Source organism: Canis lupus, chromosome 27, assembly GCF_011100685.1.
Source record: "Canis lupus familiaris isolate Mischka breed German Shepherd chromosome 27, alternate assembly UU_Cfam_GSD_1.0, whole genome shotgun sequence".
Classification (NCBI taxonomy): Eukaryota; Metazoa; Chordata; class Mammalia; order Carnivora; family Canidae; genus Canis; species Canis lupus.
Window position 1 is genome coordinate 28,075,313 of NC_049248.1, and position 21,989 is coordinate 28,097,301.

The 21,989-nt window shown below is 40.4% G+C and overlaps 1 protein-coding gene across 1 annotated transcript in view; it reads right to left on the reverse strand.

Moving 5' to 3' along the window:
- The window catches only part of TMTC1 (transmembrane O-mannosyltransferase targeting cadherins 1), a 269,996-nt gene that overhangs the window by 33,206 nt on the left and 214,801 nt on the right, over nucleotides 1–21,989 (reverse strand). The window contains exon 13 of the mRNA XM_038577170.1: nucleotides 3,706–3,814. Within this exon, the coding sequence (XP_038433098.1) occupies nucleotides 3,706–3,814 (109 nt within the window). The remainder of the gene's footprint in view (nucleotides 1–3,705; nucleotides 3,815–21,989) is intronic.

Below are 21,989 nucleotides of genomic sequence, written 5' to 3' on the forward strand. Positions count from 1 at the left end.
GATTTATAAGGAGAGAAAGAAAAGATGGCATTTTAGGAAGATGTAATTGTGTGAAGAGATACAAATTCTACTTGTATCTGTAGAGAGCTCTGCAAAACAACATACTGTGTTATCACCGGTATGAGGTAAGGGATATTATCATTTACTGTAAGAGTAATTTTCCCCAAGAAGAGCAATTAAATGTTTATTATCTGTCCTGGTAAATCGGGGGGAAAAAAAGATAAGAGCTGGGAACTATTAATGCAATACTTTATTTACAGTTGACTCTTGAGCAACATAAGGTTTGAACTGCGAGGGTTCACTTATACACAGGCTTTTTTCAATAAACACAGTATTGTAAATGTATTTTCCCTTCCTTATAATTTTCTTTTTTTTCTTATGATTTTCTTAACATTTTCGTTTCTCTAGCTTACTTTATTGTGAGAGTACAGTATATAACACATATGCAAAATATATGCTAATCAACTGTTATTGGTAAGGTTTCTAACAGTAGCCTATTAGCAGTTAAGTTTAGGGGGAGTCAGTATGTAGATTTTTGACTGAACAGGTGGTCAATGCACCTAACCCCACATTGTTCAAGGGTCAACTCTATTTGCTTACTTATACCTCATTATTCTACAAACCGAGGAAGTTTTAAAAATTGGAAACAAAAATTGAATAAAATAAATTAAGGAAAATGATAAACTCAGGAATAAAAGCATCACACACAGAAAAGCTAACTATACAGTCCAGATGGCTGTTAATCAGAGGTCAGGGGCAAGGTGGATGGAAATAGAGCTGACCCTTTTTAGCATCTGCAAGACTTTCCTGCATTAGATTAAAAATAAAGCTAAGAGCTTGCAACTCAGGAGAGGCTGAGCCTTTCTTAATACTGATGATGAGAGAAATTTTTCCTGAGTTCTCATAAAGAAGCCACTGAATGATATAGTAGATGCTGTCCTCAACCCCATCCCTGATTCTATGGTTACAAAAAGTAATTTCATATGGTGGTTCCTCATACTACCGCTTAGTGTAGGACAAACATATCACATTTAGGTATGATCAATTACAAAACAGTGTGGCCCACATGCTTACTCCTCCCACAACATAAGAGGAAAATTTAGAATATGTACTGGATTGGAGAGACTATATATTCTACAGTTCATAGGGATTCATTTATTCACTCAAAGTGTATTGAATGTATACAACGTGATGGCCATGGGAATACAGCCATGAATAGAGGGGATGGTCATTCTTGTGAGTTAAATATTCTAGTGGTGGGAGAAGGATCACAGACAAACATGTCAGGGGTGCTTGGGTGGCTCAGTCTGTTATGCATCTACCTTCTGCTCAGGTCATGATTCTGGAGTCCTGGGATTAAGCCCCAAGTCCAGCTCCCTGCTCAGCAGGGAGTCTGCTTCTCGCACTGCACCCCCATCCTGTTTCATGCTACCTTTCTCAAATAAATAAATAAAATCTTAAAAAAAAAAAAACATATGTTAGATGATGATAAATGTTATAGGGAAAAATAAGGCAGGACAAGGTGACAGAGAACATGATGGGCAGTGTGACGCTGGTATTTAGAAAGGGTAATAAAAAACAATCCCTCTGATGTGGTAAAGTTTGTGTAAAACCAGCATAATAGGAGGAAGGATATTCTAAGATGTCTGGGAGAAAAGTGCTGCAGGCAAAGGCCCCAAAAGAGGAGCATGCTTGGCATGTGTGAGCGACTGTAAGACAGAGGACAGGCAGAGGCAGGATTAAAGGTCTTCTTATGAAAATGAATGAAACAGGATGAGGTGAGAAAAAGGAACAATGGCAGAGTCAATCTTTGCTTCAGAAAACTCCTCTGTGTCTGCTTTAAAACAAGCCAAAGGGAGTTGAGGACAACCAGTATATATCATAGAATATGACCATCACCATGTCCGCTTAACCACTATGTTAAAACATGCACTAAAATCATCCAACAAACATGAGTTTTGTCTAAAGTTCAACTACTATTAGAGTTAGCATGAAAACTAGGCTCTCATTTCTGACATTTAAATATCCATAGAAAGTTCTAAATTGGCTTCCTGGTGAAACCTCCAAAGTTTTTTGAATGCAAATCACACCTCTATGTAACTGACATGCAGTATCAAATCATTCATTATATTTAAGCCAATGGAATGCTACAGGGCATCTTTTGAAGGTGTTGACTTTTATTTTATTTTATTTATTTATCTTTGTATATTTTTTATTGGAGTTCAATTTGCCAACATATAGCATAACACCCAGTGCTCATCCCATCAAGTGCCCCCCTCAGTGCCCATCACCTAGTCACCCTAACCCCCCCACCCACCTCCCCTTCCACTACCCCTTGTTCGTTTCCCAGAGTTAGGAGTCACTCATGTTCTGTGCCCCTCACTGATATTTCCCACTCATTTTCTCTCCTTTCCCCTTTATTCCCTTTCACTATTTTTTATATTCCCCAAATGAATGAGACCATATAATTTTTGTCCTTCTCCAATTGACTGACTTCACTCAGCATAATATCCTCCAGTTCCACCCACGGGGAAGCAAATGGTGGGTATTTGTCGTTTCTAATGGCTGAGGAATATTCCATTGTATATATAGACCACATCTTCTTTATCCATTCATCTGCTGAAGGACATTGTGGCTCCTTCCACAGTTTGGCTATTGTGGACATTGCTGCTAGAAACATTGGGGTGCAGGTGTCCTGCCGTTTCACTGCATCTGTATCTTTGGGGTAAATCCCGAGTAGTGCAATTGCTGGGTCATAGGGTAGCTCTATTTTTAACTCTTTGAGGAACCTCCACACAGTTCTCCAGAGTGGCTGTACCAGTTCACATTCCCACCAACAGTGCAGGAGGGTTCCCCTTTCTCCACATCCTCTCCAACATTTGTTGTTTCCCGTCTTGTCTTGTTAATTTTCACCATTCTCACTAGTATGAGGGGGAATCTCATTGTGGCTTTGATTCGTATTTCCCTGATGGAAAGTGATGCGGAGCATTTTCCCATGTGCCTGTTGGCCACGTCTATTGTTGACCTTGATTTTAAAGACAATCTGGCAATTGTGTGATAGCAGAATCCACTATCTACTGAAGGCACTTATGTGTGTCAACAAAACGGTATCATTAATTTAGAGAAGACAATTTATGTTTGGTTCCCCTCAGCAGGGGGCATGCATCCAGAACACTGAAACCAGTATCCAATCATGTAGACACAAGCAAAGAGAAGGAGGCGGATAAAAATATCCCTTTATGCCATGAGAAGTGTTGTCTTTTTGGAACCTGTTCTGTAAGCTTCTGCAATATTTTAACAGGTACTGAGACACAGGATCTATTAAGATTATCAGTGATTGGTTCCCTATTGAGTTTGGAGATCTGACTCCCATTAATAATTCCCCAGAAAAATATAAGTAAAGAGCAATAAAGCTGGCAAATATTGTGTATTGCTCTTGACAGATTCTGTCCCAAAGTGACACAGAATATATCAATGACCTCTAATGGACCATCTTTGCCTAAAGGCTCTCTTCACTACACTGACAGTTCAGAGTAAGGAAGCTGGGCTTGTAATTTCTGTCAAGAAGAAACTGACATAGAGATTGGCTGTCCAATATGGGTTTACAAATTAAACCATCAATACCAAAAACTGGTTAATATTAATTTATACATTCAACAGTAAAAACTTTTTAGAAAATATGTGAAGTTCCAAGGACACAATTACCTGCTCGGCCAACAATGAAGCTAAGCTTGAATACGCATCTGCAAACTCTGGACCATATTGAATGGAGTCCTTCAGTAATGTGATGGCTTCTTCTTTCTTCTCCTGGGACCTACAGATTATAAAGAGGGAAAAAAAAATCTTTTAATAACACTTTGTTTAAATCCTCTGACTAGACGTTAAAACCTCATTTCTTTTCGCAAAGAGAACCTGATTCTCTCTGGATTTCACTGCAAATGAACTGCACTAGATTGCCTCAAGGTGCCAACGGTTTCCGTCTCTGAATTCTCAGTGGAAAGACATGTAAATGATGCTGCAGTTTATTCACTGATTTTTTTTCTACTTTCTGTTTCCTGCTGTGCACTTCCTGAGAGTTTTACTTAATATTTTACAGGCTTGTTAATCAGAAACCTTGACCCTTAGAGGAACAGTTGTGGAGGCATTTGTGGGAGCCAGTTGGAGCCAACTCCAACAAGAGGAGTTGAGCCCCGGGAGTACTGGTTGCACCACCACAGGCTGGGCTGCTAACAGTGGCTGAGGCACCTATCAGGGACAAGTCAGCCAAACTGCTCATGTTAACCTTTGCTCTTATATCTAAGAAGGATCCTTTTATACATAAGATGTGAAGTTAGAAAATACCATGACTACTGGTTGGCAAAGAATGATTGGCTATTTAATCATATTATTTTTATTGAAAATCTGGGCTGGTTCTGTTTTCTTCATTTTAGTCTTCTCCCAAAAGTGATTACTTCTGGTTCAAAGAGGACTCAAGGCCCCAAAGTTATTACCAACATTTTGGGTGGCAGTTCTCTTTCCTGCTTGTGCCATGGGGGCAAAACTGGGTCATTATTCTGATATCAGTATTTTTGAAGCCAAAAATACACACCAGCAGTGATCAACTTCGCTACTAATACAATTTCACAAACACTGACTACTTTGCTCAGTGCTAGACATAACCTGTAAAAGGAGTGGAATGAAAAAAACAGAATCCCCGAACTATAGAGAACACACAACCTAAGGGTCCTCCCACATTTATTGGGTACCAATACGGAATTGTATGCTTATGTCTTCACTATTTAGGGTCAACAATCATTTTTTTGGCAATGTACCTTATGCTCTGGGAAATTTTCACATTAACAGTATTAATCTTCACAACAGCCTCATGCAGCAGGTGTTCACTGCCCTATCATTTTCATTTTTTGAAGGAGAAAATTTGGATTCAGAAAACCTTAGTGACTCATCATGTTCATATAGCCCGTCTTCTGGGTCGAGAGCCCATACTCTTCCATCACACTGTATCTGCTTCCTCTAACTACTTAGAAACCCATTTTTTATGACCTTGCTGCTCAGTGTATGATTCATGGACCAGTATCATCAACCTCACCAGGAACCTGTTAGAAATGCAGAGCCTCCGGCTCCATCCAGACCTCCTGAATCAAACCCTACATTTTAAAAAGATTCTCTGGTAATCTGTTCACACGCTGAGATTTCAGCAGAATTGCTTCATAAATTAGCAAAGGAGGCTCAGTGTCGTTCCTGCTGCAAAACCCCTACGTCTTCAGTGTCTGGGTGATGAACATCTGGAGAGGAAAAACTACTATTGAGTCCATGAGTTTGAGTTCCAAGTGCTAGAAGCAGCATGCTACAAGGCAATTTTACCTGGAAGAGTCTTCTATGATAGACCTTGAAAAAAAGTCATGTTTCCAGCATAGACCTGCATTCATCTGTGCAATTTGGCTCATATGTATCATTGGCCTATTACATGTTAGCTATTTCCTTTTTTTTTTTTTTTTTTTTATGTTAGCTATTTCCTAAGGGAGGTCCATGCCATCCTTGTCTTCCTGGAAGCAAGCTAACTCCTACTGGGCTCCCCTTGATGCACAGTCCTGCTCTTGATATCAAGGTGTAACACCTGTGTGCTTCAGTGGATTATTTTTGGGATGTGGCTTGAAAGCTTCAGGATTATAAGAAATTTGTATCTCATCTCTTTTAGTAATGCTTTTTTAAAAACTGATTCATTCATTTAGTCAACAAACACTGAAAGAGTGTAACTACGGAAGTCCACTATGTTTATGTACTCCTTGGTTTCTAATTTAAAATATACCTTGAAGTACATCTTCCATGGGCACATGTAAATGAAAGCTTATTTTTTAATCCTGGTAATTTGACTACTGATTTCATGGTTAGCAGAACTCTTCCTCCAAGGATTTCATAAATCTTTTTTTTTTTTTTTAAGATTTATTTATTTTAGGGAGGGAGGGGCAGAGGGAGAAATAGTCTCCTGACACAGGCAGCTGCTCTGAGACCCTGAGACCATGAGACCATGAGACCAGAGCCAAAACCAAGAGTCAGATGCTTAACCAACTATACCACTTAGGTGCCACTCATAAATCTTCATTAATATTAATTTGGAAATCCTCCCAAAATCCATAAGAAGATTCAGACTTTAGAAATTAAGGCTGAAGATTAAGTCCCTCAGAATGTAACTGAGCTTGGATATTCTTCAAAATCAGCAGGAAAAAAACCCACAAACCCACAACAATTTGATAGAAAAGATGTAGTGATTTTCATTTGTCATGGCTCACATCAGTTAGAATGGCAATTTAAACCTTTTATGTATGAATTCAGTGTGATTAATTACCACTTAAGGCAGTCTAGGAATCTAAACATTTAAGGCTGTCCATTAACATTCATATGATACAGTGGAAAAGTCAGCATCAAATTATCCCCAGGGAACCTAATTCTTTATGAAAAACTGTATCTCTGTTAATCTCTTAAGGGACTGACACACTTTCAAAAAAGAGCTCACCATGTAATTTTGGTGAGTATAAGAGTATTGCAAGATGCAAAGACCATGCAGATAAGACATTTCTCCTCGGCTCTGTACTCCTGGATGATTCTGCTTTTTTCCCTGGGAACTTTCGAGAGTCATTAGATATCAACAGGTGTCAGGTACACACCACCTTAACAGATATTTGAAAATGTTTCTTTTACAGAAGCCCAAGACACTCATAAGCAGTATTTTGTTGTTGTTGTTTCTGAAAGGGAGAGAAATAGGAGAAAGAAACAGTTCCTCTGTAGTGTCTCTTTTGCTCAGCCTTTGGTGGGAGCTTAAGAAATTGGCATGGTTTTGATTTAATAACAGAACAGATCATTCATCTCAATAGGACCTTCACTGGTTAAATAGTACTGTGATTACTACGTGAGAACTGAACTTCATTTCAACCTGATTCTGGTTTCAGAGGCATCCCTTTTCATATCTATCTTATAGCCCCATGTTTCTCTACTAATTGTCTCATATGAATTAAGAATTGGCGGCAATATTTCTACAAAATTCTGTCAACTAGACTGCACCTTACTCAGTTTTGCTTGCTCGTACCTTCGTTCACAGCCTCTTTCTAGTTCTCCTTTTTTTTTCTCCTTCTACTGACAGATACATTTTTTTCTACAGCACTGCCTTTATATAAAAATCATCACTAACGCCCTGGTGTGTACAGATAGACTGTTTACAACCTTCCACAGTGTGGTTCTGATCAACATTCCCAACATAATCAGGTACCCACTAGTCCAGCCAGACTGGGTGGCCTTTGGCATTTATCCTACAGAACCTAAGACATCATCTACTCCACTGCTTTTCTACCCTCAGTGTACTATAAAATCACCTTGGGTGCTTTTAAAAAGGTCTTGGTGTTTCTAGGCTGCACCTCTTAATAGGGAGCCATACAAATATGACAGCCATTCAGATTTGAGAATTACGGATATAATTCACCCTCCTTGATTTACAGTAGGGGGAAATGAGGCTCAGAGGGCCTCAGTGATTTGTGCTGGTCCCAAGCAAAAAGGGAGGTCTCACATAGGTCTTGTGCCTCTCTGCCTGGCATTCATGCTGTGCTACTGCACAGATGGCTTTCCCCTCCTCTGCTCTCAACTCTGCTTGACTGACTCACCAGCTCAAAGCATGATCCCTCATCCCATCTCCTAAACATATAACAAAATTAGAAAACATATTTATATATACACTGCCTTTCTTATATGTTGGTTTTCTTTCTGTATCTCTGTAAGGAAAAAAAAAATGGCGGGTAAATTGCTTTCTGGAAGGCCTGTTCTGGCCTCCAAAGGAGGAGCTGCCTTTGTTCTTCAGCTCACCATTCTAAAGAGTATCTGGGTTCCATCTCACTTTGCTTCTCCAAGGCCCTGGCACAACATATGAAGGGCCCCTGCCACTGCCTCACAGAGGGGGTACATCTTTCCACCAGTGAGTGGGCCATGCAGGGAAGTGGTCAGAAATTCTTGTTTTCCAGCAGCTGTTTGCTGAACATTTACTCTCTGTTAAGGATACAGTAAGTGATTCTTTTGAAGTCTTTATATTAATTCTTGAGTATAATGAATTAGGTATAATTACTGCCATTTTTAAGATTTAGGAAATGCCAGTAACCAACATCCTAACAAAAATAAACTGAGATTTGGAGGGCTAAGTGATGTGCGCCCAGCACACAGCTACTGTGACACCAGGATTCTAATCTAGAATTTCAAATCTGTCCCGTTCCATGGGCAGGTCACAGTCAGCACTTCTGCATTCACTCTCTTAAATGATAGGCATCTGAGACCATTACTTGGTTTTAAGCTCCTTCATAGGCAAGATCTATGTCTTATTAATCTTACTTCTTTTACCCCAGTAATCTGTACACCGTAGAAAATAATTTTAGTAAAGTGACCTGTACATAATAGAAATTCAGTAATTGCTAAGTTAATTTTTTTTAAAAAAAACATGGTTTTTCTATTCTCTTTATTCCTAATCTTTGTAAATCTTAAATAAGCATCTCCGTATTCTAATCAAGTTAGAGGTACATAATATTATCATCCATTTTATATCTCCATTTCTACAGCTCTTTCAGTATTATAGAAGCAATCCTAAGGAAGACAGAAGCATCTCAAGCTTTAGAATCATAAGAACATTACAAATATAGTTATTATTTATTGAGCACTTCTTACTTACCAGGTACCACTAAGCAGCTTCTCTACTTTAACTCTGCATAGTAGTTAAAAGCACAAACTCAAAAACCAGGACTGGCTTCAAATTCTATTTCTACCATTTACTAGCTAGCTTCTTTAGGCACATCATCAGACCTCTCAGTCTCAGATACACAGTAGATACTATATATGTTTTGGCTTTTATTAGCTTGTTTAATGTTTCTAAAATCACTCATCAAAACCTATCTCCTTTTTTTTTTTTCCAATTAATTTTTTAAAACAAGGAGAGTGTAATATTTTTGAAATTTCTTCAAAAGTAATATACTTTCAGGGCACCTGGATGGCTCAGTTGGTTAAATGTCCAACTCTTGATTTTGGCTTAGGCTATGATCTCAGGGTCATGGGATGGAGCCCTGTGCTGGGCTCTGTGCTCAGCATGGAGTCTGCTTGGGATTCTTCATCTCCTTCTCCCCTTGCCCCTCCCCTGCTCCCTCCTGCTTTCTCTCAAATAAATAAACAAAATTAAAGATTTTATTTATATATTCATGAGAGACTCACAGAGAGAGGTAGAAACACAGGCAGAGGGAGAAGTGGGCTCCCTAGGATCTAGGATCACATCCTGAGCCCAGGCAGATGCTCAACTGCTAAGCCACCCAGGCATCCAAATAAATAAAATCTTTTTTTTTAAGATTTTATTTATTTATTCATATAGACACAGAGAGAGGCAGAGACACAGGCAGAGGGAGAAGCAGGCTTCCTGCAGGGAGCCCGACGTGGGACTCGATCCCAGGTCCCCAGCATCACACCCTGGACTGAAGGCAGGTGCCAAACCGCTAAGCCACCCAGGGTGCCCCCAAATAAATAAAATCTTTTAAAAAAAGTAATATACTTCCACATTTCAAACTATCCACAAAAAATTAAGGCTAGACATCAGAGTGATTTTTTTCTTTGATACCATAATAATTTTTTTAAAGCTTTCATTTATTTATTTGACAGAGAGAGAGAGAGAGAGCAAGTATGAGCAGGGGGTAGGGGCAGAGAGAGAGGAAGAGGGACAAGTAGACTTCCTACTGAACTTGAAGCCCAATGAAGGGCTAGATCTCAGGACCCTGGGGTCATGACTTGAGCTGAAGGCAGACATTTAACTGAATAAGTCACCTAGGTGTCCCCATAATAGATTTTTTTTTAAGATTTTATTTATTTATTCATAGAGACACAGAGAGAGAGAGAGAGAGGCAGAGACACAGGCAGAGGGAGAAGCAAGCTCCATGCAGGGAGCCCAGCGCTGGACTCGATCCCAGGACTCCAGGATCACACCCTGAGCCAAAGGCAGTGCTAAACCGCTGTGCCACCCGGGCTGCCCTATAATACATTTTTAATACAATTTAAATCCCATTAAATACACAAATGAATATGTTGCACTAAATGTAAGATCACACCCCTACCAAACAAGTCATTACCCCTGGAAAAATCACTCTAGGGCAAACAGCAAAGTGAAGAGGCAAAAATGGCAGAATGATAGTCCGGAATCCACTCAGTTTATGTCAGAACCACATAAAGGAGTGGGTCTGCATTTTTAGGGGTGACTGCTAGAGGTGAATATTTGGGCAAGAAAGAATCAGGAGTAATTCCCAGCCTCTTCTTTGGTAAAGCCAGGAAAGCTTCTTAGAAAAGAAAGGATTAGGCAGTTATCTCCATGTGAAAAGATATTAAAAAAAAAAAAAAAAAGAGAGAGAGAGAGAGGCAGAAAATTTCAAATAGACATTATAAAATTTCTTAATGGGAATGAGTATGTACTCCAACAGTACAGATCACCCCTGGGCCAGCATTAGACAGTATTAAAACTTCCTAATACATTCATTTTGGATCTATCATTAAGCAATTTGGGGAAATCAGAAGCCCATTTTCAATGTAAGCCCCATCTATACAGGACTACTCTGTTAGCCATTTAGACTAAATTGACAGGTCAATTCAAAAGGGGAAAAATATGAAAATAACATTTGCCTCTGAATTGACCAAGCATGTGATTTAGCTAACTCCGCAGGTTATTTCTCCGAATAATGTAAAAAAGCTTAAATTAAGTAGCCCATACCTGGTGAATGAATTGATAAAATCAAACCTCAGTAAATACCCCTTGGGCATACACCTTCACTTAGAAGTCACAGAAAGGAGCATTCGGAGTCCCTTTGGAAACTCATGTCACACTAAGGACAGTCAGAGCTTCTTTTGGGGGGTTCATCTGACACCGGTGAAGCTATTAGGGATCGCTGGATAGATGAGAGGAGTAGGTAAAGGTAAAAGTGTCCCAGGGTGATAATATTTATTGCCTCTCAGCATCCTGAATTTCCTGACCCACCAAATAAGGAAACATCAAGTGACTGCACCATCTGATGACTGTTGATCCTCCATGACCTAAAATATTTTGTCTTCACTTTTCCTTTTAGATCAATAGTCCTTGGGGCACCTGGGTGGCTCAGTGGTTGAGCGTCTGCCTTTGGCTCAGGTCATGATCCCGGGGTCCTGGGATCGAGTCCCACATGCATGAAGCCTGCATGGAGCCTGCTTCTCCCTCTGCCTGTGTCTCTGCCTCTCTCTCTGTGCCTCTCCATGAATAGGTGAATAAAATTAAAAAAAAACAAAAACAATAGTTCTCAAATTTTAGTGCTTAAGAATCCTTGGGTGTTTGGTAAAATGTGGAATTCCAGGCCTCCTCAGATTCAGTAGGTCTGAGGGAGGGCCCAGGAATCATTATTCTCAATAAGCCCCTCAGAGAATTCTGTTGGGGGTGGTCTTCAGCCTACATTTTAGGGCAACTTTGCCCTGGTTCAGTTTGGGATTTGCCTGTTCACCTGATCCTGGAGACAAGGCTAAATGTAAGAGGATGATAAAAGTCAAAAAGACTTCCTGGATCCATCAGAGCCAAAAAGACAATCACAGTGGTCAGGTGATTTGGCCGGATGACTGGGAGGCTCCAGTGGGGATGGGTGGAGAGGACACTGAGAAAGACTGTGATTGGAAGAGGCAGTTTTCTGTCTCCCTGCAGCTCCACTGTGGATGCCTCTTCTCTGCATCCAAGTCTTAGAGCCCGTGTCATCCACGTGGGCATCAGAGCATACATAAAAATCTAATACTCTGCAAGCAAAACTATTCTCTCACATTTTCCCCAGGAACTTTCAAAAGGCTAAAAGTCCTGAGAAGGGCTTCCTGGGACCAATAACATCTTCATTATTGATTTCATGAGAGAAACATTAAGTAGAAATTAGATCTTGCTCATAATGTGCAAATTTTGCCATTAAACGTTTGTAGCTTCCCAGGGAATTCTTCCTTTGGTTATACAGCAGTGGGGCTGTTTTTCTTGTGTGTTAAGTAAAAACATTTGCATCATCTTACTTTCTTGGCTCTATCTCAATGACAGATATTTAGCGAAAGCAAAATAAGGCTTCACCATATTTTCTTTTAGTAATTAAGGACCTGTTAAGTTTGTCAATTTGGGAAACTTTCTGGATTCCTGTCTAAAATCTCATGATACATTCATTTAAACTAAAAGCAGATGCTTGCTTTGAAAAAGTATTGACATTTGGGGAGAATTTAGGAAATGCCAGCAACAGAAATAAATGGATTTGGCAATCCACTTGGCAGCAGTAAAATTTCCCATTAACCACAGTGTGAACTTGGGAGTGCTGGGGAGCTCCCTTAATTTGGTTCCATTATTGGAATGTTTTGTTGTTGTTGGGTCCCAAAATGATGTCTCTTACAAAGGAAAAAGATTATGATTTTTTTTTGGGTGGGGGGAGCTTCTTTGGGGACAGATAGGCTTTACCAGTACTTTTGAAAAATGAACTGTGAAAGTCAAGTTGTAAATATCTGACAGATGATCTTTTCAGAGTATACATTTTTTTCTAGGGCCCTACTATCTTTCCTATATAGAAAAAGAAGAAAATTGGATCAGCGTTTGTGTACCCTCACTCACATTCGAGTTTACTGAGCACATCTCTGAGCAATGCTATGGAAATACAGCATTGGGTTTACTGGTGTTCACACGAGTTGTGCTATTTGACTTTTTATGGAAGTCACACAGGAAAATTGTCTGCAGGGCAGATCCCTATTATGTGCTGATGAAGAATGAATTTTTTTTCAGTTCAAAACTATACTCACTATAGTTAGTGAGTCACCGGCACCTCACACCCTGCCCCAATCCAGGTGGGTCTGCAGGATCAGATTGAGGTCACTGCAGCAACAATGGGAGGCGGTTGGGGTGCCCACCCTGTGTGGCATCAGTGGTCAAGCTTTAGTTGCCTTTAACACTTCTCGCCCCAGCTGAAATCTGAGGAATAGAATGCTGGGGAAAGTTCTGACGCTGTCTAGTTACAGAGCAGCAGAGAGGAAGACACAGCTCACAGAAAGACCTCACACAGAAGCTGGCACAGCGCAGGTGCTGAGGAAATGTTTGTCCTGAATCCCTCCTGTTTCACTCCTTTTGAAGGCTCCTGATATCTTCATCAGCTCAGTGAGGTCACTGCCCTGAACCCAGGCAGCAGAATGCTTGCCCCACTAGGGCCTTGCTCCTGCACGTGTGGGGCAGTTCGGTGCCAGGAGTGCATGGAGGTGAGTCGGGAGTGGAGGGAAATAGTCCCAAGCCAGCATCACTCCAAAGCTCGCGCAAATATTTATGCTCAGCTATTCCATGATCTGAAGGAAAGCATAGAAGCAATGCTCCCAGTTTGGTATCTGGAGAGGGCAGCTGAGAGCAGCCTGATTTAGCCAGGATTCATTCACCCCATAGATAAAGGGTCACTGTGATGACGGGCACATCCCTGGTTTTAGGCTCAGGCTGATTGCTGTCTGAATCCCAGCTCTTCCCTCATTAGCTGTATGGCTTGGATTAGATGTTCCACTTCCATGTGCCTCAGTGGCCAGATCTGTTGAATGGGTACATGAATCACTACCCTCCAGGTTCCTTTGAGGATGCAATAATTACACAAAGGCAGGGTGCCTAGCAGATTGTCTGGCACATCGGATGATGCTAACTCTAACTTGCTCCTTCTCTACTTTTCAGTCAGATTCCCATCTGGAATTCCTATCAGAACCCTTACCAACTAATTTCTCAGAAAAAACAGAATGCTGTCCCATTGCAACTACTTCATCTGAAGAAAAATGCACTTTCAAATTCCTTTCTGGTCTTCCTCTTCCACTTCAGTTAAGGGATTAGAAACTTGGAGTCATAGTTAAAACCACAGATTCCTGCGGCTAAAGAGGTTTACAGGATCACCTTGTCCAGTGCCTTATTTCATAAAGGAGGAAACTGAGTCTCAAGGAGGTTGAGTATTGCCTGAAGCTGTTCAACGGCAGGGGTAGAAAATGCATTATCTACTTCTGATTCATTATTCATTTTATCCCAAGAAGCTGAGCTTCAAATTGGAAGTGGGAAATTATGTCCCTGGGCTAATAATTAATCGTAGCTAAAATTTATTTCATCTTTATTGGGGGCTAGGTCCTATGTTAAGTACTTATATGCATTCTCATGTTCACTACTCATGAAAAGAAGTTACTAGTATTATTCCCATTTATTTTATTTTTTAAAGATTTTATTCATTTATTTATGAGAGACACACAGAGAGGCAGAGACACAGGCAGAGGGAGAAGCAGGCTCCCCACAGGGAGCCTGATGCTGGACTCGATCCCAGGACCCCAGGATCATGACCTGAGCCAAAGGCAGATGCTCAACTGCTGAGCCACCCAGGCCTCCCTAGTTCCCACTTTATAAGTGAGTAATTGGAGGCACTGCAAAATAAAAATGTTTTCCCAAAAACACACTACAACATGGCCGAACTGAGATGCAAACTTACTAAGTTCTTCCACAACTCCTAGTCCTGAGGAGAGACACAGGGACAGGTGATAGCCAGAGGTACGAGAAAGGGCTGGCTCTGGAGGTGCCACTCAATAGAGCTTACTGTTCCTAGCCCTCCCCTCCCTGCCTTGTGCCCTGTCTCTAAGGGGAGAGTGATGGTGTCCATCCTCTGACCACCCTGAGTGGGCAAGTGTACGAGGCATGAGGAAGGGCTTTGTAATTCTTCATGCGAGTGTCAGTTATTGGCATGCTAGTCACTTGTTGGAGGAGAAGTGGCAGAAAGATTGAGGGCAGAGAGCCCTGCAATGCTGCCCAGCAGACAGGGGCATGAAAACACCAGGCTGGGTCCTCGGAGCAGAGGAAGCTGGGAGGAAGACTTCAAGGCCAACTTCACGTTCCCACAGTGCTTTCTGGCACATTCCCCGCAGACTACAGGTGAGTGTGGGCCAGAGCTCACGTGGAGAACATGCATATCCCTCTCTCTGCCCTTCGTGTTTCTCCTCCTGGCCCACACAGAGCTAAAAATAGATCTGAAAGCCCCCTGACAATCCTGAACAAGTTATATTCCAAATGTAGCCTGTTGTGTCAAGGCAAAATCGAGCTACTGGACTTAAGATAAAAAGCTTATCTTGATCTTGTTCTCCTAGAGTAAGACACTGCATGCGAGAAGAAATTCCCACTGGTTACCCTCATTTCTCTCTCCCTTTTTTTGGTTTTTATTTTAATTCCTGTTAGTAGACATAAAGTGTTCTATCAGTTTCAGGTGTGCAATACAGCAATTCAACACTTCCCTGTTCATTTCTCTTATTCTTCTAATTGACTTGTACCTTCTTCAAGCTACATCTCTACTCAAGAGTTGCTCCAAGTCAGAGCCCAGCACAGGATCTTAAGGAGACCAGACTGTAAACAGAGCCAGGAAAACTCATGAAGCTTAGGGATGGTGGCGGTGGGGCGGGCACATATAATTTTCAGGACAGGGGAGAACACTGAGCACTCTGGTACTTGACAAAGCAGTCTGGCCCGTTTAATTATCCTGTCAGAAATATTTATGCAGGGAGAGAAAAAACATTTCAATTCCTTCAAGAGAGTGTAAACAGAATCAGGGGTTCCTTAAAGCTTGCGCTCCCTCACTGGGTTTCTCATGCAGGCTGCCTTCTGGCCTCACCAGTGTTCACTGCCGCCGTGACAGCATGAGAGGGGATTGAGAAAAGGGACCGTTCTTTGCAAACGTACTATGGATTTAAAGCAACCCACTCATGCTCAACTCATTAGCAATCACAGCATGAATGAACAGAGTTTTGGTGGGGGAGAGATACTTACAAAAATATTTTAACAATTAGCAATCTGTGTATACACAAATAACTCCCAAATCTTGAGGAAGTAGGTAAACATTCTTATCATTTCCCAGATAATCCAGTTTTGTACAAACAGTGAACTGAAGATAAAAATGCAAACGAGGGGTGCCTGGGTGGCTCAGTCAATTAAGCATCCAATTTCAGCTCAGGCCATGATCTCAGGGTTGTGAGACTGAGCCCTGTGTTGGGTTCTGCACTTAAGCCTGCTTAAGATTCTTTCCCTCTTTCTCTCTGCCTCTACCCCACCCCTCTCTAAAAATAAAAAATGCAAATGAAGCCGTATTTTAGATGAGCTAGAAGAGTTCTTACTTTAAAAACCTTTGTAATATTCTCTCTCAAATGAAGTTTGAAGGCTCGTATTTCACATCCGTTGGCAAGCGATCAGTGCGACTGTGTCAGGGTGTACACAGCATGGGAGAGTGGTGGAAAAGACAGACGAAAGTGGCAGCATTATGGAAAGTCCTAAATGCTGAGACATCTGGACTCTGTGTATGTAATGGATGATCAACAAAATTCACAGGTGCCCCTCAATTTATAGGGAGGGTGGAAGAAGCATACATGTTGGAAATAGAAGGAAAAAAAACATGTTGCAATACAGGTAATGAAATAAAGAGCTTCAAAAGCAGGACAAGGTCAACAGTGGCATATTCTTCATTTCAGAGACATCAGGGGAATGAACAGGTGAGGAGGAAGAAGGACCAAATACTAACCATTCTTACCAATCTGATGGGAGAAATTTCAGAAGGAGTTAAGAGAACGTGAATGAATAGTTGAAATGACACAGATCATCTAGGGGAATCTGGGGTGTACAGAAATGTGTGGAATGGGAAAAATCTGAAGACCTAAGATCAAGCCCACAATAATGGATGGGGGAAGGGGATAGAAATAGAATCAAGAACACATGTGGATTTTATACTACTGCCTACTAATGGCTAAAAAAAAAAAAAAAGCTGACAATACCAAATGTTAGGGTGTGAAGCACATGGATCTCCTCATCATTGTTGATGGGAGGGAAAGTGGTACGATTACTTTGAGGAACAGTTTGGCAGTTTCTTAACACATTAAAGATACATTTGCCCACAATTCCATTCCTAGATATTTACCTAAGAAAAATAAACATACAAAGACTAGGACATGAATAGTCACAACATGAATATTCACAATTACTCAAACCTGTATAAAACAAAACAAAACAAGTATTCACCCACAGGAAAATGGATAAACAAATTACAGTCTATTTACACGATGGAATACTACTCAGCAATAAAAGAAATGTAACATGTAACCACAGGAATAAGACTCAAAACACTATGCTGAGCAAAAATATCCAGATGCCAAAAAAGTGCATGGTAAGTGATCACTTTTAAATGAAGTTCTAAGGCAGGCTAACTAATTTATGGTGGAAAGAATCAGAATAACAAGTGCCTGGGGTGGAGGGGGCAGGGGGAATTACTGGGAAGAAGCATGAAGGGTCTTTCTGGCATGATGGAAATTGTTCATGTTACTTTGGGGGTAATTACAAGAGTATTTAGAGTTGTCAAAACTCAGATTTGTGCATTTTTTTTCCATGTCAGTTATGGCTCAACTTAAAAACAACAACAATGCATAAAATCATGATGTAAGCACTGGCCTTGTTAAGGAAGCAAGACACATCTTCCCCAGAAGAGCAAAAGAAGGGGGAGTCTGTGAACATGCAGGAAATTTTGTGGTAGGAAGAAGGGAAGCTGCGCAAGTTGACCTTGCATGACTTGACTATTCTTAGGAAAAGTAAGAGATGATATTATCTTCTGGGTTTGTGTATGGGCACTAAGGAGGGGAAGGATACATGTATTGGGAAAAGAAAACATATTTGGGAGATACTATAAGATGATAAGGGATGAATCTCTAACAGCCTTAACCCCCGATCCTGTTTTGTTTCAAAACCCTCTGCTCTTCAGAGTTTGTTGGGTCCTACTCAACCCAGATTTGTATTTCTCATCCCCAACATTTGACAGATTGGAAGAAGGTCAAGAGCATCTATTCCTAACAGATGAAAATTGCTTCTTGGAGTGGAAGTGTGCAGTGAAGATACAATTAGATTACATATAAAAAATAAAACTCGATGGTTTGTGGTCTCCCAAAGCTCAATACTATTTAACAAATCTTATTCTTGAGCATTTATTTGGGAAAGAAGTAAGAAAAAATGCTTACAAAGGCTCCTGGGGGGAGGGTGGGGGCTGATAATGAAAAGGAGTTGAGGAATATTGGTCTAGGAAAAGCAAAATGCAGGCAATGGGATAACCTGAGTTGCAGGCCTGGTCAGGTAAGTAAATGAGGGTTAAGGTGTGCAAGAGTCTAAGATGATGTCACATGTATTAATGAATGGATAAATAAGAGATGGAATTATAAATCAGGAATATAAAAACCAGAGAGAACAGAGATTGTAACAACGGTGAAGAGCAGGGTTGGTAGGAATGTGGGAGTAGGAGAGGAATCACGCCAGTCGTGGAAGTCATGTCAATACGAAGCTCTTAGAAAAAAGACAACTGAGCATGGTTGGAGAAGAACTAGTGGTGGCAGGTCACAATCCCAATCCCATCCAAGGGTCAGCAGGAATGACAGAGGGGAAAGGGAAGGGTGGGTGGAGGTGAGAGACTTAGGTCAAAGGGGAACATCAGAATTCAGGTAGTAGAGAAGAAAAAGATCTGCATGGCCATGTAGGTGGGTGCTCAAGGCAGAGCAGAACTGGAGGGTCTGGGGGTGAAGCTGGCAGAGGAACTGGGTGATGGATTCATGTCTGGAAGGGATGTAATGTGATTGAGACCACAGAGAAATAAGGTTGGAGATGCCTGGAATACTAACAGGTCACCATGGGAATGGGGGCAAGGAGTAAGAGAGTTTACTTGGAGGGGAGAGTACAGAACTTGCCCACCCGAAGTTGACATCCCATTGTGGTGGAAAGCAGCTCAAAAAAGCTTTTTTTTTAAAAAAAAAAAAAAAGAAAAAAAAGCTTTTCTTTATCCAGCGGACTGAAATTTTGGATTCTCTGAGGCTTTGCTTGAAAAGTAGAGGAGTACTACTATCTTGAATGTATCAACTCCTTTTTATAAAATAAAAGGTGGTGTAGCTAGTGCCAGAGATAAAAAGAAATTTAATCTCAAACATTTAAATTTATTTCAAAGATAGTGATCACCATTCTTTCCATATTCTTTTATTTTTTAGGATTTAATTTTCTAAAGATTCAGGGTGCCTGGCTGGCTCAGCGGTTGAGCATCTGCCTTTGGCTCAGGCCATGATCCCAGAGTCCTGGGATCGAGTCCTTCATTGGGTTCTCTGCAGGGACCCTGCTTCTCCTTCTTCCTGTGGTCTCTGCTTCTCTCTCTGTATCTCCTATGTATAAATAAGTAAAATCTTGAAAAAAAAAAAAAAAACTTTCTAAAGGATCAGACTATAGAATGTATTTTGTTTTTCAAATTCAACTTCTATATAGTTCAATTATTGGACATCCCACTTCACTTTCTTCTGTATTTTGATTACAATACTTATTGTAATACCTATATAATGCCCATATCCTATCATGTGAATAGAAAGGAGTTTTGGCAATGAGGGAGGTATGACGTAATTCTTTAAGAGGTTCTTTTCATATTCTGTTTCAGTAGCAAACACTAGCAACTATTTTACCACAGCAGTCACAAAACTATTTTCCCATGCCCTGAATTTAAATATTCAATTATATTCTCTTGAGCCATCAGGGACTTCTCTTTTCATCCATAAAAAGTTTATGCTAATCTTGCCTATTTTCTTTTACATTTTAGGTTCTAAGCAAAGCCAACAATAATTAATATAAATTAAGAATGCTGGCATGGAAAGCTGTTCCTTATCAATCTGTCACACTGTAAACATGCCACACAGAATCATAATAGATTAGCGTCAAAGTCCAGTGAAATGGTCATGAAAGAGGCCAAATATATTTGAATAACATTCATTGAAATCTATTGCTATGATCAGGTCTAAAGCTGTATGTCATGGAATTCCAAGAATTCAAATGAAATTTGTCTTCAGTGCTGTAAGATTTCTGGGCTGTTCTGACAGCATCACATTTTATTTAGAGCTTCTGGCCTGGACAAAGTCTTACATCTCTTTCAAAGTCAAGGTCATTCATAAAGATCTGTGCTGTCCAATACAGCAGCCACAAACCACATGTGGCTATTGAACACTTGAAATACAACGAGTCTGAGATAGACTGTAAGTTTAAAACATATACTAGATTTCAAAGATTGATTATAAAAAAAAAATAATTGATTAAAAAATATTACTGGCTTGGTAATATTTTTACATGCTCAATTTTAAAATTAATTTTTGATAGTAACTACATGCTAAAATGATAATATTTTAGACATATTAGACTTGAATAAAATAATTATTAAAATTAATTCCAGGGATCCCTGGGTGGCGCAGCGGTTTAGCACCTGTCTTTGGCCCAGGGCGCGATCCTGGAGACCCGGGATCGAATCCCACGTTGGGCTCCCGGTGCATGGAGCCTGCTTCTCCCTCTGCCTATGTCTCTGCCTCTCTCTCTCTTTCTCTCTCTCTCTCTCTGTGACTACCATAAAAAAAAAAAAATAATTCCACCTTTTTTATGTTCTGAAATATGGTGATCTGAAAATTTTAAGTCACAGATTCTGGCTCTCATTACATTTCTGTTGGGCTGCTCAAGGCTGTATATCACTTTTGAAGTGAGCCGCAAGGAGGCAATCCAGTGTGGTCAGACAGGTGTAGGTTCAATTCCCACACCTTCTCTTTCTTCACTGAGGGACCCTGGCACATTACTTCTCCAAGCCTTTCTTTCTTCATTTACAAAACAGGAATAATGACAGCACCCTGCTCTCAAGGATGATCCAATCTAATGCTTGCGACTGAACATATGCTTAGGTTCTCAGAATGAGCTTTAACTTCTAGATTACAAAAAAAAAAAAAAGAGGCACAATTTAAAAAAACTCAGCTGCCTCATGAAAAACAGAAGGGGTAGAAATTTTAAACAAATAGTAAAATGGATCAGATCAAACACAATTTAAAATATCCTTATCTTGGGATCCCTGGGTGGCGCAGCGGTTTGGCGCCTGCCTTTGGCCCAGGGTGCGATCCTGGAGACCTGGGATCGAATCCCACATCGGGCTTCCGGTGCATGGAGCCTGCTTCTCCCTCTGCCTATGTCTCTGCCTCTCTCTCTTTCTCTCTCTGTGACTATCATAAATAAATAAAAATAAAAAAAAATAAATAAAATAAAATATCCTTATCTTTGTTGTTTCTTTTGTCTTCAACCCTTGCTACTTAGTAGCAGACATATATTAAGGAAAGCAGAAATGAAAGTCAGAGGTAACTAAATGTGGATTAGCTCTACTTCCTGAGTCAACTCTCTCTGCTACTGAGGGAAATAATGTAAACAAACATGTTTCCTTATAGAAAACAAAACAAAACAAAAAAACCATGATGGGCCTTTCTCCCAAGAGGCAACCACATGCCATTAAATAGCTAAATATTAAGTAATTTTTGGGTTGAAGAGCTATTTGGGCACATGGGTAAATGAAAGTGAACAAAACAGAGTCCAAGGGCAGGGATTCAGTTCTGGGCCTGCCAGGGCCTAGGCCAACATCACATAAGATTTCTGAGCCTTGGTTTCTCCTTCGTAAAATGGGGATATGGATGAGAATACCTTTTGTGAAAAAGATTGAATTAAATAATGCATAAGAAAACACTTATCTATAAACTGCAAAGTATTATGTAAATGTTAGCTGTTATCATGATTTTATTCCACTGGATTGTAAGAATAATCTTTGTGGATACAGCCACTCCACTCTCTGATGCAAATCAAAGGAGCAACAGGTGAACAACAGTGGCTTTGTACAAGGCACTCAACTTTTCAGGACCCTTATTCCCTCTTCTTCCCTGTCTACCTTAAAGAGTTACTAGGAGAGCCTCATTAAAAAAAAAAAAAAAAAAAAAAAAAAGCACTCAGAAAACTAGAGGCTTACACAAATATAAAGCATTGTTGTTGGTTTGGATAATCACCAAGAGTTGATTTTGACAAAATCTCTGACAAAGAGAGAAAAAAAATCCCATGTTTAGTGTCCAGG